We start from the raw sequence: 14,910 nt of genomic DNA, 5'->3' as shown, positions 1-14,910 counted from the left end.
CCACGAAGGGCAACCTGAAAGTTCATTTTCAGAGACATAAAGAGAAATACCCTCATATTCAGATGAACCCTTATCCTGTTCCAGAATACCTCGATAATGTGCCCACCTGCTCTGGAATCCCATATGGGATGTCTCTGCCCCCCGAAAAGCCGGTCACAACATGGTTAGACAGCAAACCTGTTTTACCAACAGTCCCAACTTCCATTGGGCTCCAGCTGCCCCCCACTATACCGGGTGTGAACAGTTACGGAGATTCTCCGAGTATCACTCCTATGAGCAGGTCACCCCAGAGGCCTTCTCCTGCTTCCAGCGAATGCACTTCTCTATCCCCCAGCCTCAACACTTCTGAGTCAGGGGTTCCAGCATCTGCTGAATCCCCACAGCCTGTTCAGAGTGGCTCATCTCTGACCAAGACAGAACCTGTCACTCTGCCTCCCACGAGCACACGGCTCGGGGACCTTTCTGCAGGTGGGCAAGTTTCTGCAGCTTCCACGTCTTCAATTCCTACTGCTGTTACAGACAGCAGCGTTGCAACAAGCCTCCCAAACCCTGTGCTTCCAGTAGTGTCTGACCAGTTTAAGGCAAAGTTTCCATTTGGTGGTCTGCTAGACTCTATGCAAACGTCAGAAACCTCAAAACTACAACAGCTAGTGGAGAACATTGATAAGAAGATGACAGATCCAAATCAATGCGTCATTTGTCACCGTGTGCTTAGTTGTCAGAGTGCTCTCAAGATGCATTACAGAACACATACAGGAGAAAGACCATTTAAATGCAAAATTTGTGGACGTGCCTTTACTACAAAAGGCAATCTAAAAACACATTTTGGAGTTCATCGAGCGAAGCCACCACTTAGAGTACAGCACTCGTGTCCCATTTGTCAGAAGAAATTTACAAATGCGGTTGTTCTTCAGCAGCACATTCGTATGCATATGGGTGGGCAAATTCCAAACACACCACTACCAGAGGGCTTCCAGGACGCCATGGACTCAGAGCTTTCCTACGATGAAAAGAATGTTGACACACTGAGCAACTTCGATGATGACATTGATGAAAATTCTATGGAAGAGGACCCAGAACTAAAGGACACAGCAAGTGACTCATCCAAGCCCCTTATCTCTTTCTCTGGGTCATGCCCTTCTTCACCACCTTCTGTGATCTCTAGTATTGCTGCTTTGGAGAATCAAATGAAAATGATTGATTCTGTCATGAACTGTCAGCAGCTGACCAGTTTAAAATCCATAGAAAATGGATCAGGGGAAAGTGACCATTTGAGCAATGACTCCTCATCTGCCGTTGGTGATCTCGAAAGCCAGAGTGCAGGCAGCCCTGCAATGTCAGAATCTTCTTCCTCCATGCAGGCTTTGTCTCCTGTAAATAGCAACAGTGAAAGTTTCAGATCAAAGTCCCCTGGTCTCAGTAACCAGGAAGAGCCACAAGAAATACAACTAAAGACAGAAAAACCAGACAGTCCACTGCCCACAACTGAAAATGGAGGCGCATTAGATCTGACATCCACCAACCCAGGAAGACCGGTCATCAAAGAGGAGGCTCCTTTTAGTCTGCTGTTCCTGAACAGAGAACGTGGTAAGTTTAAACGTACTGTTTGTAATATCTGTGGCAAGCCTTTTGCTTCTAAGAGTGCATTGGAAATTCACTACCGCAGCCATACTAAAGAACGTCCATTTGTTTGTACAGTCTGCAGTCGTGGGTGTTCCACTATGGGTAATTTAAAACAGCACTTACTGACGCACAAATTAAAAGAGCTGCCTTCTCAGTTATTTGAACCCAACTTTACTCTAGGTCCCAGCCAAAGTACTCCTAGCCTGGTCACCAGTACAGCACCTACCATGATCAAAATGGAAGTGAATGGTCACAGCAAGCCGATCTCTTTGGGTGAGGTTCCCTCGCTTCCAGCTGGAATCCAGGTTCCTGCTGCACCACAGACAGTGATGAGTCCGGGGATCACCCCTATGCTGGCGCCCCCCCCTCGCCGGACTCCCAAGCAGCACAACTGTCAGTCGTGCGGGAAGACCTTCTCCTCAGCAAGTGCACTGCAGATACACGAGCGCACCCATACCGGTGAAAAACCGTTTGGTTGCACAATCTGTGGTAGAGCTTTTACCACAAAGGGGAATCTTAAGGTAAGAGGCCACATGAAACTGTAAAAGCTTGGGGAGGGGGGTTTAAGGCGCTGCGCTTGAACTCAGCAGGTCTTAATGCTTAGTGTTTGTCCCAAAGACAAGTGAGAAGGAAACTTCAAGGAAATGCTTGCTGTACAGTGGTGGTCATTATGCTTCCACTGTGTTGAAGATAGGGACTGGAAAGCAGCTGTGCAGTGATGCGAACTTTAAAACTGGTTCCAGGTGTACATGCAGGCATGTTGTAGTTCTCCTGACAGATGTAATGGCACACCCATTCAGCTGATGGACACATTCTGGCAGTTCTTACGGACCATCAATGCAAAACAACGTCTCTATAAACCAGAAACGGAGAGCTTGCTCAGCTCCTTGGGTGCCTCCCCAGTTTCTATTTCCTATTCTGCTTTGCAGCCATTGCAGACTGGAAAGTGGTTTCTCACAGATTGACAGCAACTTACTATGGGACTGATGGCTCTTATTCCTGCAGGCTGGTTAAGCATCAGGACACAGCCTGGGGAATATGTTTTTAAATGTCCTTTTTAAAAATATTAAATTTAGCAAAGTAATTTGTGCCTCTGACATGAGATAAAATACTATTAAAGTAGAACAAGATGAAAAAAGGGGAAGGGCAGGAAAAAACACCTAGTACAAATAACGCCCTTGGGTAATCTTCAGCATGTGAGGACTTCCAGCTTGCATGTGAAATTGTCTAACCTAAGAGACTATGTACTCTTTAGTCTTGCAGCACGGTGTTTGTTTTCACTGAGAAGAAGCAAATGCACATTGAAAAACTACTACGGAACTGGGTTTTCTTTGTGTGGGCTGACTGGACTTTAGAATTGTGTCTTAACTGGAATTGATTTGTTTTCAATGCGAATTAAAAGGCATTTCTTTTAAAAAGCAAGTGCAACTGTAAGTAACAGCATTTCAGGCCAGACACCTCTCCAGAATGTGCTAACTTGAGGGTGCTTCTTGTCCCTGTTTACTCTGCAGGTGCACATGGGGACTCACATGTGGAATAACGCCCCCGCACGCCGCGGCCGCCGCCTCTCTGTGGAAAACCCCATGGCTTTGCTTGGTGGCGATGCACTCAAGTTCTCCGAGATGTTCCAGAAGGATTTGGCAGCTCGGGCCATGAATGTTGACCCCAATTTTTGGAACCAATATGCTGCAGCTATCACTAACGGACTTGCTATGAAGAACAATGAGATTTCTGTCATACAGAACGGAGGCATTCCTCAGCTCCCAGTAAGTCTAGGCGGAGGCGCCATCCCACCTCTAAGTAACCTTACCGGTGGCATGGACAAATCTCGCACGGGCAGCAGCCCTCCCATTGTCAGTCTGGACAAAGCAAGTTCTGAAACGGGAGCCAGTCGTCCATTCACCAGATTTATTGAGGATAATAAAGAGATTGGCATAAATTAAAAGCATTCATTCTGAGTAACTGTTGGACCACTACTCTACACAACACTTGTCCTGTTCCATGTACAGCTTTTGAAGTTAAGCATTAGTTTCCTGACCTAAATGCATAGGTTCCCTTTAAAGTTTTACCCATAGCAGAAATACATAACTCTATGGCTGCTGAAAAGTTGTCTTGCAAGATCTGCATGGTACTTCTTTCAACAGTGAGTTTGACTGTTACTGAGAACTTTGAAACCTTTTAATTTAACAGAAAACAAACAAACCAGTCACAGGATAACTTCATTAGAAACAGAAAGAGGCTAGTCTATATCCACTTCGCTTCTTACAAAACTTACTATTACCTGAGAAAGGGGGGCTTCATTACAGCATTCTGTCACACTTATTTGCTGGTTTTGTTCAAATTAGTTAGAAACTTGGACTATGTTTTTAGGAATCTTAATCTTAAATAAGTGATTTAGTACCCCAATGCTGTGTATTATTACAGTATCCTTGTCTGTAGTATTTATAATGTTAAGATTATGCGGGTAACAGACAATATACTAGCCCCAAACTTAAATGAAGCTTTTGTACTGCAAAATACATCTGGCTATGTGATTTTTTTTTTTTTTTTAAGCAAGTTCTGTTTACTATGAATAAGTGGTTTATTTCAATGCAGGCAAAATTGTGAAGTTTTATTGGGAAAGATAGCATGCTTTTCATGTGCAAGTACCTGTCAGTAACAAACCTTTTTTTATTTAAATATTTGTAGCTGCTATGTGGACAGTTGTTCTATTAAATGAAAAAAATTGTAGTGTGGATTTTAGCTCAATGATTGGAAAACAAGTTACAGACAAACCTTAGCACCATAAATTATTCACAACATTATAAACAGTTGTGAGTAAATACTTCGTGTTATAAAAGCTGTACAATAAAAAGGTAATGTTTGTATAATGTGGTTGCAAACTCTTAATTTATACTATTGCACTTTTAGTATTTTGTACTAGGGAGGTTTGTCTATAATTTGAAACTGAACAAAAATGTAAACTATTTTATAAATAATACTTTGACGTAAGGAATAGGGAGGAGGACCCTGTTGCAGTTTCTTGTTTTGTAAGGTCAAACAATGAGAGATCTCTATTAATTAAGCAGAAAAGTTGCAGAGAACTGTCAGATCCTTAGGAAATATGGGGCCTGCCATTTCTTAAAAGGAAATGATTCTTTTAACTTTTCTACGAAGCCCACTTAAAAGCGTGACCGCCTCCGACAGAATTCTGATACAGTTATCTTAGGAGTGTGATATTAATACAAGTCTAGGATAGAGGAAGGAGAACATTGTGTAGGTTTAATTTTACTGTAATCTTTTCTGTCTCTTTCACACATAACCATGAGAAAGATACCAACTGCCTAATAACATTAGAACAAAATAAGAACTTTCAGGCAGCATGAGCAGTAGTAACATACGGATGTTCTGTATTTATTTCCAACTCTGTCTGATTATCTTTTCAGGTTTCTCCAAAGCACAATGTACTCTGATTAATCAAATATAATTTTATGTTGATTGCATTGTTGAAATGACACCAAGTAAACAAAGGGAATGGTTCCACTCATAAGTTAGGCTGGGGATGCTGAGGAGACTGGGGCTTAATCAAAACTTGAACAGTAAATGTTTTGTGTACTACCTCATTTTTGTGCATTACAAGCATGGTGGAGCTGACACTATGAACTTCCGTCCAGCAGAATTGCTTGAGGGACATTATGGGTAGCTGGGTAACAGCGCAAGGAGTTTTATGCCCCTGAAGAACGAATCAGACAGTGAGGTCTTCTCAGTTGATACTGAAAAATAGGACAATCTTTCTTATACAACAGAAACCATTACTGTAAGAGGATGGACTATTTCTGCCATCACATAATGGAGTGAAAAGAGGTTCAAAGACTTAGCTGTTTGTTTCTATTGGAAATGAACAATGAACTCTACAGCTCCATTTTCTACAATGATGAGGTAGAGATATATAGATATATGTATCTCTCTACATAAGAAAAATTTTGTGTCTGTAACACCTCTACAATATAACATCATTTTTTGCCAGAGTGTGTGGGTGGTTAGAGGTGTTTCCAAGCATAAAAAAAAAACAAACAAAAAAACCAACAAACTGAGGTGGCTTAATGTTGCTGGATTTCAGCAATTGAATGTTTTTATTTATCTGTGTAATTTTTGGTGTGACTTTTTTTTTTTGTTAGTATTTGGTACCATCTAGTGTTATCTCTGTTCCCTAAAGGATGTGTATAACTTAAAAAAAAAAAAGGAAAGAAAAAAAAAAAAAGAGAAGAAAAAACAAAAAAGGAAAAAAAAGAAAAAATCTGTAAAGTGTTGTAAATAAGATGGTTGATGATGGTACAGTAAGACTGACCCCATTTTGTATTCAGGGTTAGGCCATTCCTCTCTGCATGGTGAAGAGAGACACTATTTTTATACTGTGATACCATGTAGGGCTAGGAGCCTCCCTGAAACAGCTGGGAATTGTTACCTAGATCCAATATTTTTTATTATTAAATCTTGTTGGCTTGACACATCTACTGATTGAAATGGATGTCTTAGTCTAGGTTACTATTTTTGTCATATGGAATTGAATAAAATGCAGGATGTAATATTATTTCTGAATTGCGTTCCTTGATTATTCTAATAACAGAGCAAGATATGAGACTAAGGTCACTTGTGGTAGATTGGTGTCAATGACTTCTAATCATCGCATCTGAAACTCAGAATAAGGTCGACACCTTATATTCAAATGTTTTTCTAATTTATATTAACAGTGCAGAGGGATAGAATTATTAAAACCTCTTTTCCCATGAAAATAAATCGTTAGAGCATTTATCGCAAGACAGTAGAACAAAAAAAAACCAAAACCACCAAAACAAAAAAAAAATATTTTGGAGTGGGGAAAACAGACTTTGGAAGGACTACTCTTTCAAATTAACTGCTTTCTGAACACTTATCATATATTCTTTACTGAAAAAGCCTCCTTTTCAGGTTGTTTAAACATCTGCCTAATATCCACAATATACTGCACAATAAAATCTGGGAACAAATTTATCAGGAGCAGTTCAAATTCTAAAATAAAACGAAAAGGAAAAAAATTGACAACTCGCATCCGTTCATTCCAAATGACATAACCTGTACATTTAAACCTATGATTTTGTTTCATCTTTTTTTTCAAGACCCTAATTTCTCAAAGCATGTCTAACTTTAACCAAATTATTTTTTCACGTTGATTTAAATGAAAGTATTTACATTCTTAAGGTTAGGCATGTGATTAAGTATCTCCTGCAAAAAAAAGTTGTATGTTCAAGTAACCTTCAAGCTGTTATATTCCGATGTTGGATGCCTGTTGCATTTAAAACGGACAAAAGATAAATAAAAGAGAAAAATCTGTATTAATCATCTTTCAGTGGCCTTGTTATGAAGATACTGTGTTTTATAAGATGAACCCAAAGAAGGTATGAGTTCCCTCAGGTGACTCAACAGCAGTGATAGGTTTGTGCTTTTCTTCCTGCATCTACGTCCCTGAGCCTTGCTGAGAGAAAACATGATATGCAAAAGAGGAGGAAAGCAAAGGAGCACTGATAGTTACGGTTCTGTTCGAAACACGAGAGGAAAATTACCTGCTTTCCCCTCCTCCCCCCCCCCCCAAAAAAAAGGATGAAAGCAGAATGGTATTATTTTTAAATATGTATGGGTTATTTTTTTTTATTATAGGAACACATGAAGTAATAAAATGTGCTACACAGATAAAAATGGTCAAAGTCTGTTGAATTACAGATGTTTAAAAATAGAACCATGTAGGAATTCTGTATGTTTAGAAAAATTGCTGGTTATGATTTTTTGAGGGGAGGGTTATTTTACTACATGAAAATTCCAGCAAGGCTTTCAAACTCTTCAATTAAATTTTTCCCATGAGTTATTAAAAAGAGAGCATTTATGACAAATGATTGACATAACTAAATTTGTATCCATTTTTTTTCCGTTTTGTATATATTAGTCCTCAGTATATTTTCTGTCCCTTTACCCGTTTGGTCCTTTCTCTCTTGGCAAATACTTTGTTTTTCGAAAGCTGCATTTGTACTGTATTTGTGTTGTCTTTAATTTACTTCTCTGCATGTACTCTGTCGTTTGGAAGATACTGTGTTTTATTTTTTCCTTTTTCTCTAATTCTGCAGAGGTCAAAAGAGCTGCCTGTTTTTTACGTCTTTGTGTAACACTAGCATAATGACTGATGAAGTCTTCAGTGATGTGATCAGGTATGTGCATAGCTCACAGGATTTGCTAATAAACATGCCATTCACACTCCATCCTCCAGATGAAGGCATGAAGTTTGTTAGTGTTGCTGGTCTAGGGCAGCTGCAGATGGACAAGAGGATGGAAGTACTGATCCTAACTTCACTGTGCCTGCTTTTACACCACTGAAGCTCCATGGGCTTCAGTGGAGATACTCTAGGTTTATTCTGGTGCAAAAGGGACTGCTTCCAGGTTCAGATGTCTTGCTTTACTTCACTTATTGTCAAAACAATGGCTAGCTATACAGTCTATTTTAAAGTATGTCTAAGCAAAAACATTCTGGACTTTATTTTTAAAAAGAGGCAAAATATACATAAAATATATATTTTAGTACATTCCACAGGATTATCCCAGTTTTAAAGGAGATCCTGAAAGCTGAATCTAAAAACAAATATAGCTGTGTCCCTTAATATACAATTTGATGTCATCATATGAGTTATCAGTGTATTCACATAAATGAGTAAAAGAAGCTGTAATTTTTGTGTATAAAAGAAGAATGGGAGACTCTTGCTATGGCTCTGCTACACAAGGTTGGCACTCACAGGGAAATCCCTTCCCTTTGCAGATATTAAAGGTATCAGCAGATTTATGAAAAGAAAAATACATGTTTGTGCATGTTGCAACACCAGTGTATAGTATTTTATTTTTTCAAAGGGAGAATGTCTCAATCTCAATTGACAAAGTGGCAAATACAAAAGCCAACAGCGTTTGGCTATGCCACTGGCATAGTTTGAAGATGTGGGCAAGTCACTAAATAGACTCAGATTTTGCTTGAGAATGAGATACTTCTGGGGCCTCTGGGAATCAGGGACTGAACTCCCCTTGCAGCTTCAGCTAGCACCTTGTAGTATCGGGATGAGTTGCCCTATAAGTAAGATGGGGTAACACTTTTGTACCTACCTCACGAGGGTGTTGTGAGGAATGGTTTTATGTTTGTACAATTTTTCAAAGAAGGAAAATGCTTGGTATTATCACTGATTTTAGAGAGTTTACAGTATATGTGCTATTATTTATTATTTGTACTCCAGTAGTATATATGAGATCAGTCAGAACTGAAAGGCCTTACCCTAAATGTTGTACACTCATCTAGTTGGGATTCATACAAAATTTTACTCAGTAACATTTTGCAAGGGAGATATTTCATTATCAACTATCTATTTGATTACTATAGAGTTTAATTCAGTTATTTAAGTATTCAAACTGATTATCAGTTTTAGGCCATGGCAGAGAATTATTTGGTATCACATTTTGTTTTGAGCTTGTATTGATTTTCAGAAAAAGCGCACCAATTTTCTGTGGATAATCTAGATTCAAATCTTGCTATCAGTGGAATTCTACTGTACTTTTTGCTATTAAAGCTAAACGTTAAAATACATGTGTGTGTATATGTTATTATAGACCAATATATAATATATCTATATACCTATAAAAGTGTATGTTTTAAATTTCTTTAGCTGCTTAGAATTTCTTTCAAACCATGCGTGGCATATTTTGCTCCAAGTGTTGCGCATTTCAGATTTAACTTAAAAATTGTTTAATTTCAAAGGTAGTGCTTACTATCATTGGGATGCTGAACAGAAAGTAATTTGTTTCCCAGATTGGCAAACTATAGTTAATATTTTGTACAGATATCTGATTTACAGTACTGTGTTGAACAGCCTCTTTATCAACTGTTCATGTGCTAAATATATTAGCTCAATTAATTCTATTGACACTCTTGACTGTTTTATTTGATTATACAGAAAGTTTTTGGTTTAGTTTTGTAAAAGTTGTCTTCAGTGATGGTAGTCTGGCTGATTTCACTCAGGCACATCACGGAGTAAAGGTGTGAGTAATGGTGGGTGAATCTAGTCTAGAGAATGTCTCTTTTCTCTCTGCACGTTACTGACATCTCTCCACCACCTCGTTCTGGTTACCAGCCTCTCTCGTGTGTTAATTTCACTCGTGGCTCAGCCAGTTTTGTCCAACACTTGGCACTTTTTCTGCTACAGTGCACAGTTCGTATGGGACCTATAGATATACTAACATAAGTATTGTATTTAAGATAGGCTGGTGGTGGAGGGTGTAAGTGAACACCTATGCTGAAAGCCATATGCAGTTACCTGTTGTGTGCGGCAAATGTGCACGTAAAAGGATGTGGTCATCAGGAGGTTTTTATCACTTTATACTCTCAATAATAGGCATGATATAGGAGGTTTCGGTTGGGCTTCTGCTTTTTAAACAACCCTTGTAAGAACAGTTATGAACAGATACCTTAAACAGGGGAATATACCTTTTCAGGTAAGAGTTTTGCGGTCTTTTGACTGGGACTTGCCTTTTCTTCTGCCCATTTTCTATTAAATGACTTTTCCCAACATAGCCTTCTAGATCACTTCACAGTTAACATTTAGTCCTTCACCTGGGTTTTTATCTGCCATTATCCCATTCCAAACAGGCTTACTGAAACCAATGGGTTTTATACTAAGACATTAGCTAATGCATCTAATGGGTAGCAGAATTGATTTTCCTGTGCATTTTGGAAATGTTCTTAAAAGAATATTCAGTTAAATCTTGAAACAGTTTCTCGCGTTTCTTGTGTCATTGAATGTGACACCTATGCCAATATTTGGCAGCAATCTGGTCCAGTCTGTGGTACTTTCCCTTACACTGGGCAGCCCAGTGCTCCACAATTTACCCTAGATAAACTAATGACACATGCCAACCAGTATTACTCATTGAAAGAAATTTTTTTTTTAGTATGTTATCAAGCATCTGATTGCAATAGCTGCAATTCCAGCCTCACAGAAGGTGGATTAAATGAGCCTGGTAGTCTCTGCAGCCTACATCTTACCTCTTCCCCAAACCCTACTATCTTCAGGAAGCAGTTTGCCATTGTTTCCCCTGTGATAATATATCTTCTCTTTCTTTTCTGCAAAGTAGTTCTGCTATGCTCATTTCTTTGGTTTCATTGTCTTCCTGTACATGGCCATGTTCTTCACATGTTTTCTTTTAAGGTAGTGTTAGATTTGCCCAATTCACACATCGGCCTTTGTATTACGTTGAGATTAATTTCTTTTATACTTTTGGGGCCAGGTTGTATTGTCACTACTTATATCTCCACCTAATTTCAATTAATTTCTCTCATTTCTATGAGTAGAAGATACTGCACAATGAAGCAAAATTCAGCACTCTGAAACTTGGAAGAATTTTAAAATGTTTGTCCATCAGGGATTACTGCACACTCACATATTGAGCATTCAGGTTTATTAACCTCAGCTTTTGGATTTGTTATACATATAACCAGTTCCACTCTTAGTTCCTTTATATCTGGAGATGTTTTTAGGCTGATCATGGTTTTCCATACTTTTTAAAAATAGCAGCATATTACTTTTCCCAAAAACCTGCATCATAGTAACATTTACTTAGTGGCTAATGTTTTCTATGCAACAAGTAAATTGTAATGAGTTATCAAATTTTGCTGTTATTTCAGTGGAACAATTCACATACAATGCCGAGATGGAAGTAAAGCTCAAATGAGTACAATAAGTAGCTTTTTCTTTCTGCCTTTATATCTCTAGTGCTAAATGGGAGAAAAATAACAGGGTCTTTTACCACATGAAAAGCAACCAATATAGATATCATGACAATAGTGATGTTAAGGACAAACAGAGGCACAGTACCAGAATTAAACACAACAGAAAATACAAGAATTTAAGATACTAGATTTTAAAAATATACGTAGTAAGGAAACAGAAACATACTTCTAGACAACTAACAATACCTAATTGTTAGTAGCTCCCTAATGGGCCTTATTTTTTTTCAAGGATTCATTTATCTGAAGTCAAGAGAATCTGGGGAAAGCTGAGCAGCGTGTCCCTGGGTTCAGCTTCTTGTTAGACTTTCTCATCAGCTCAGGAAATGCTTATTCAAGTTCAGTTGTTAAGGTGGAGGAGCTCCTGAAACCAGAAATATCATCTAGTCAATTTTAGTGTGTGTGAATATCCCAAGCACATTTCTAGTTTACCCCTATTCCATGGTCTTAAAAAAAATTGGAATATTTTATTATTTCTAAAGCTTACCATAGGTGTCCAAAACAGGAATGAAAATGACCCTTAGCACATCCTGATAATTGTGTCCGTGAAAGGATTAATCTCTTTTACTGAGCAGAGATATTCTAATTTCTGCAGATCACTCCTAATTTATACTGGTATGAGCAAAATCAAATAGCTATAGTGACTGTATCATCCCTTTTTCATCAGAGCAAGGCACTTGTCTTTTTTGTTAACCATAAGTTTTTCCGTTACAAGTCACAGTACATACTGGAACAAACGTAAGATAATCAAGATATATCTATATTTCTGGATGTAACAGACCCATTCCCAATCTGGAGGCCACCTGGCCCAGCAGAAGCTGCTTCCATACAATTTCAAATGCTTTCATTCTCTTGGAAAAGGACATTTAAATCCAAAGGGAATAGTAGGATTGGCCTTTGGTCCCACAATCCTGCTTGGATATTGAATGGGAGTGTGTCCCTCAGCCCATGTCAAAACTGCCCATGAAGATGTTGCTGGCTGATGGGGCAATTCCTCGCCTCCTGCCCTGGCCATGGTCAGTTCAAGGAGACTGTTAAAGCCTACGAGGGCAAACATTTCTTTGGAGAGGAGTAAAGTATACTTTTAGGTGGAGGCATCTTCTATCCTGCCTTTACGTAGCTGTATGTCTAAAGTAACAGGAATTGACTCTGTGAGACCGCTCCTTTCAGCATCTTTCTCTCTTTCCATTAGGAATTTGACCCATCTTACGTGGTTTTGTGGTTCATGTCTCATGCTTCTGGAAATCTGGGCTTCTTCTACCAACTTTCATGTGTGAAAAGAGAATTGTTCCTTGTAGGTTTTCTGAGAGGGTTTTCCAGATTCTGTGAAGCTGCCAGAACATCTTTTAGCACATGTTTATTCATTATTTTATCTGGGTTTATTAGCTAGCCCACTCTTGTTCCAGCATAAGAATATACACATGGTTATTCAGGAATAATATTTCCTGAATACTTGTGTAGACAGAGTAGTCCCTTAAGTAATGAGTTCAATTAGGCTAAGATACACTATGTAGCAATTCAATAACAAAAGTCCTGGGAGGTAGGGGGAGAAGAGGCTTGCCAATTGCTTACACACAGTATGCTGGATAACAACTAAAGACTCCGTGCTGTGGCATATTTGGCACATGCTGGCCTTCAGTTATGCCTAGCAACTCCCAAGGTTTGAGCAGTTCCTTACTAAGGTTTCAATCAAGGAAAAAAAAATAGCATGGTGTGCAAATTAGTAAGACAACAGGCTCCATTTGAAATCTCTGGGGATGTTCAGTCTTACAGAATACCAGCATCCAAGAAAATCAATTTATCTTCCATTTTTGCCTAAAAAATTGTCAATAGACAGTTTAATTTACCAATTCACTACCCTGAATACAGGGTGTTGGATTCAGAACTGTGACTTAGAGAAAACACTCTCAAAACCTGAAATGCATACAATTTGGCAGATTTGACTTGGGAATTACAACCAATTCAACATTTGGTTTATATTTCTCATTACCATTGTTAAAACGTTTAAATATTTATTCTAAGAAGGTCAGTTAGCTGCATTTTAAATGGGCTAAGCATTCTACCATGTTCTTCTACCATGTTCTCCACCATATATATTCTTTTGAGAGAATAATGCACTGCAAAAAATGCCTAGAAATCATTTGGCTGTGCCTGTAGTCCAGTGAGACAACTCTTCTCTGTTTCCACTTCAAGTGCAATCTCCTTTTGAGGAAACTGTCGTGTAAAATACAGAGACGTTGCTCATTTTTTAGAGAAAAATCCTTCAAGATTTAAAGTCTACTTCAAGTTGTTACAATGACTATTCAAATAAAAACAAATCCCAGAACCTAGCAACACTACACTAAAATAATATGGAATTGAAAGATTGTTATGCCAATACCTCTCAGTCATCTGCTTTTCAAGCTTCTGGTTTTGTGATAGCAATGGGATTTTGCCTGCCAGAGCATTAAGCATTGTTCTACAGTTTCTGAGGAGGTGCCTGCCAGTCAAGCCTCTTGACAGCTCCTGGGGTTAAGTCTTCAGAGGCTTGAGATATTGATACAGATTTCTTAGCATTGATTTTTTTGGAGACTTAAAATGTAAAGTTTCACTCAAATGCTTCAAATGAATTACCTTATTTTAGTTGTCGTAAGTCACAGAGTCAAAGGAAAACTTTGGGTAAAAGTTTTCAGAAAGCAGATTTCAGCTGCTGTGAAATCATGCCACAGCTTTGGAATCTGTGTTGAGATGCCATTCACGGTCTACAAAGGTTAGAACTTGCCCACTGGGTTGGGATCATTGAGCCATACCATACCTGATTGCTGAAAAAAACACCCAGCAAAAGCAAGATCTTAACAGGATATCGGAAAACAGAAAAAAGCCCTTGTTTCTCCATTGCAAGACAGAGATTTGGCTGTTCTCCTGAGCACTTAAAATTGATGTGCTATAGTTTTCATGATTAGGGCATTACAGTAGAGCTGAAGCTCTGCCAGGGATTTTGATATGGATTTTTTGTGGTTTGTTTTTAACTCATCTATATGCCAGTTCATTAACATGAGGTAAGCTTTTCTCAGCTTGTATTTGACTTCTGCTATCATTATTCTTATAACTGGCTTCTTTCCATGCTATTTTGTACTCTGGCAGATTGTACTGTTCTGTTCACAGGATGTATTACTGCATAACTAGTTGTAGCATAAGTGAAAACATTCAGAGAAATCACCAACACCCATCACATTGCTGGTTTTATTTGTTTATACATCAGTTAATGTACTCCTTTATATTCTTACCTTTGGCTGAACAGGGTAAGTTTGTCTACATTTTTTTTCTGTGCACATGTATACGTAGGGCACAGCCTTGATAGCTGATCCTCTGTTCTGAGACCAAACTCCCACTAGCTTGTGCCCAACTCTGAAGTTTGTATTTCTCTTGGAGTGATGTATCCACCTTATGTAGTCCTTCATGAGTTATTTTGTGGTTAATATGTA

General features: G+C 38.5%; 1 protein-coding gene across 4 annotated transcripts in view; it reads left to right on the top strand.

Moving 5' to 3' along the window:
• The window catches only part of SALL3 (spalt like transcription factor 3), a 47,981-nt gene that overhangs the window by 16,102 nt on the left and 16,969 nt on the right, over positions 1-14,910 (top strand). For 2 of the 4 annotated variants that reach the window (XM_027739837.2, XM_027739836.2), the window contains exons 2-4: positions 1-1,587; positions 1,804-2,144; positions 3,135-6,978. The exon at positions 1-1,587 is cut by the window's left edge. In XM_027739837.2, coding sequence (XP_027595638.1) covers positions 1-1,587; positions 1,804-2,144; positions 3,135-3,566 — 2,360 coding nt within the window. In that variant the 3' untranslated portion in view covers positions 3,567-6,978. Of the gene's footprint in view, positions 1,588-1,803; positions 2,145-3,134; positions 6,979-7,757; positions 9,249-14,910 lie in introns of those variants that run through there. The other 2 variants (XM_039379108.1, XM_039379107.1) reach the window with 2 other exon arrangements.

This window comes from Pipra filicauda, unplaced genomic scaffold (genome assembly GCF_003945595.2).
Source record: "Pipra filicauda isolate LSUMZ 115617 unplaced genomic scaffold, ASM394559v2 scaffold155_size1731166_pilon, whole genome shotgun sequence".
Classification (NCBI taxonomy): Eukaryota; Metazoa; Chordata; class Aves; order Passeriformes; family Pipridae; genus Pipra; species Pipra filicauda.
Note: the sequence above shows the minus strand (reverse complement) of the source record. Positions and strands in the feature narration are given on the sequence as shown.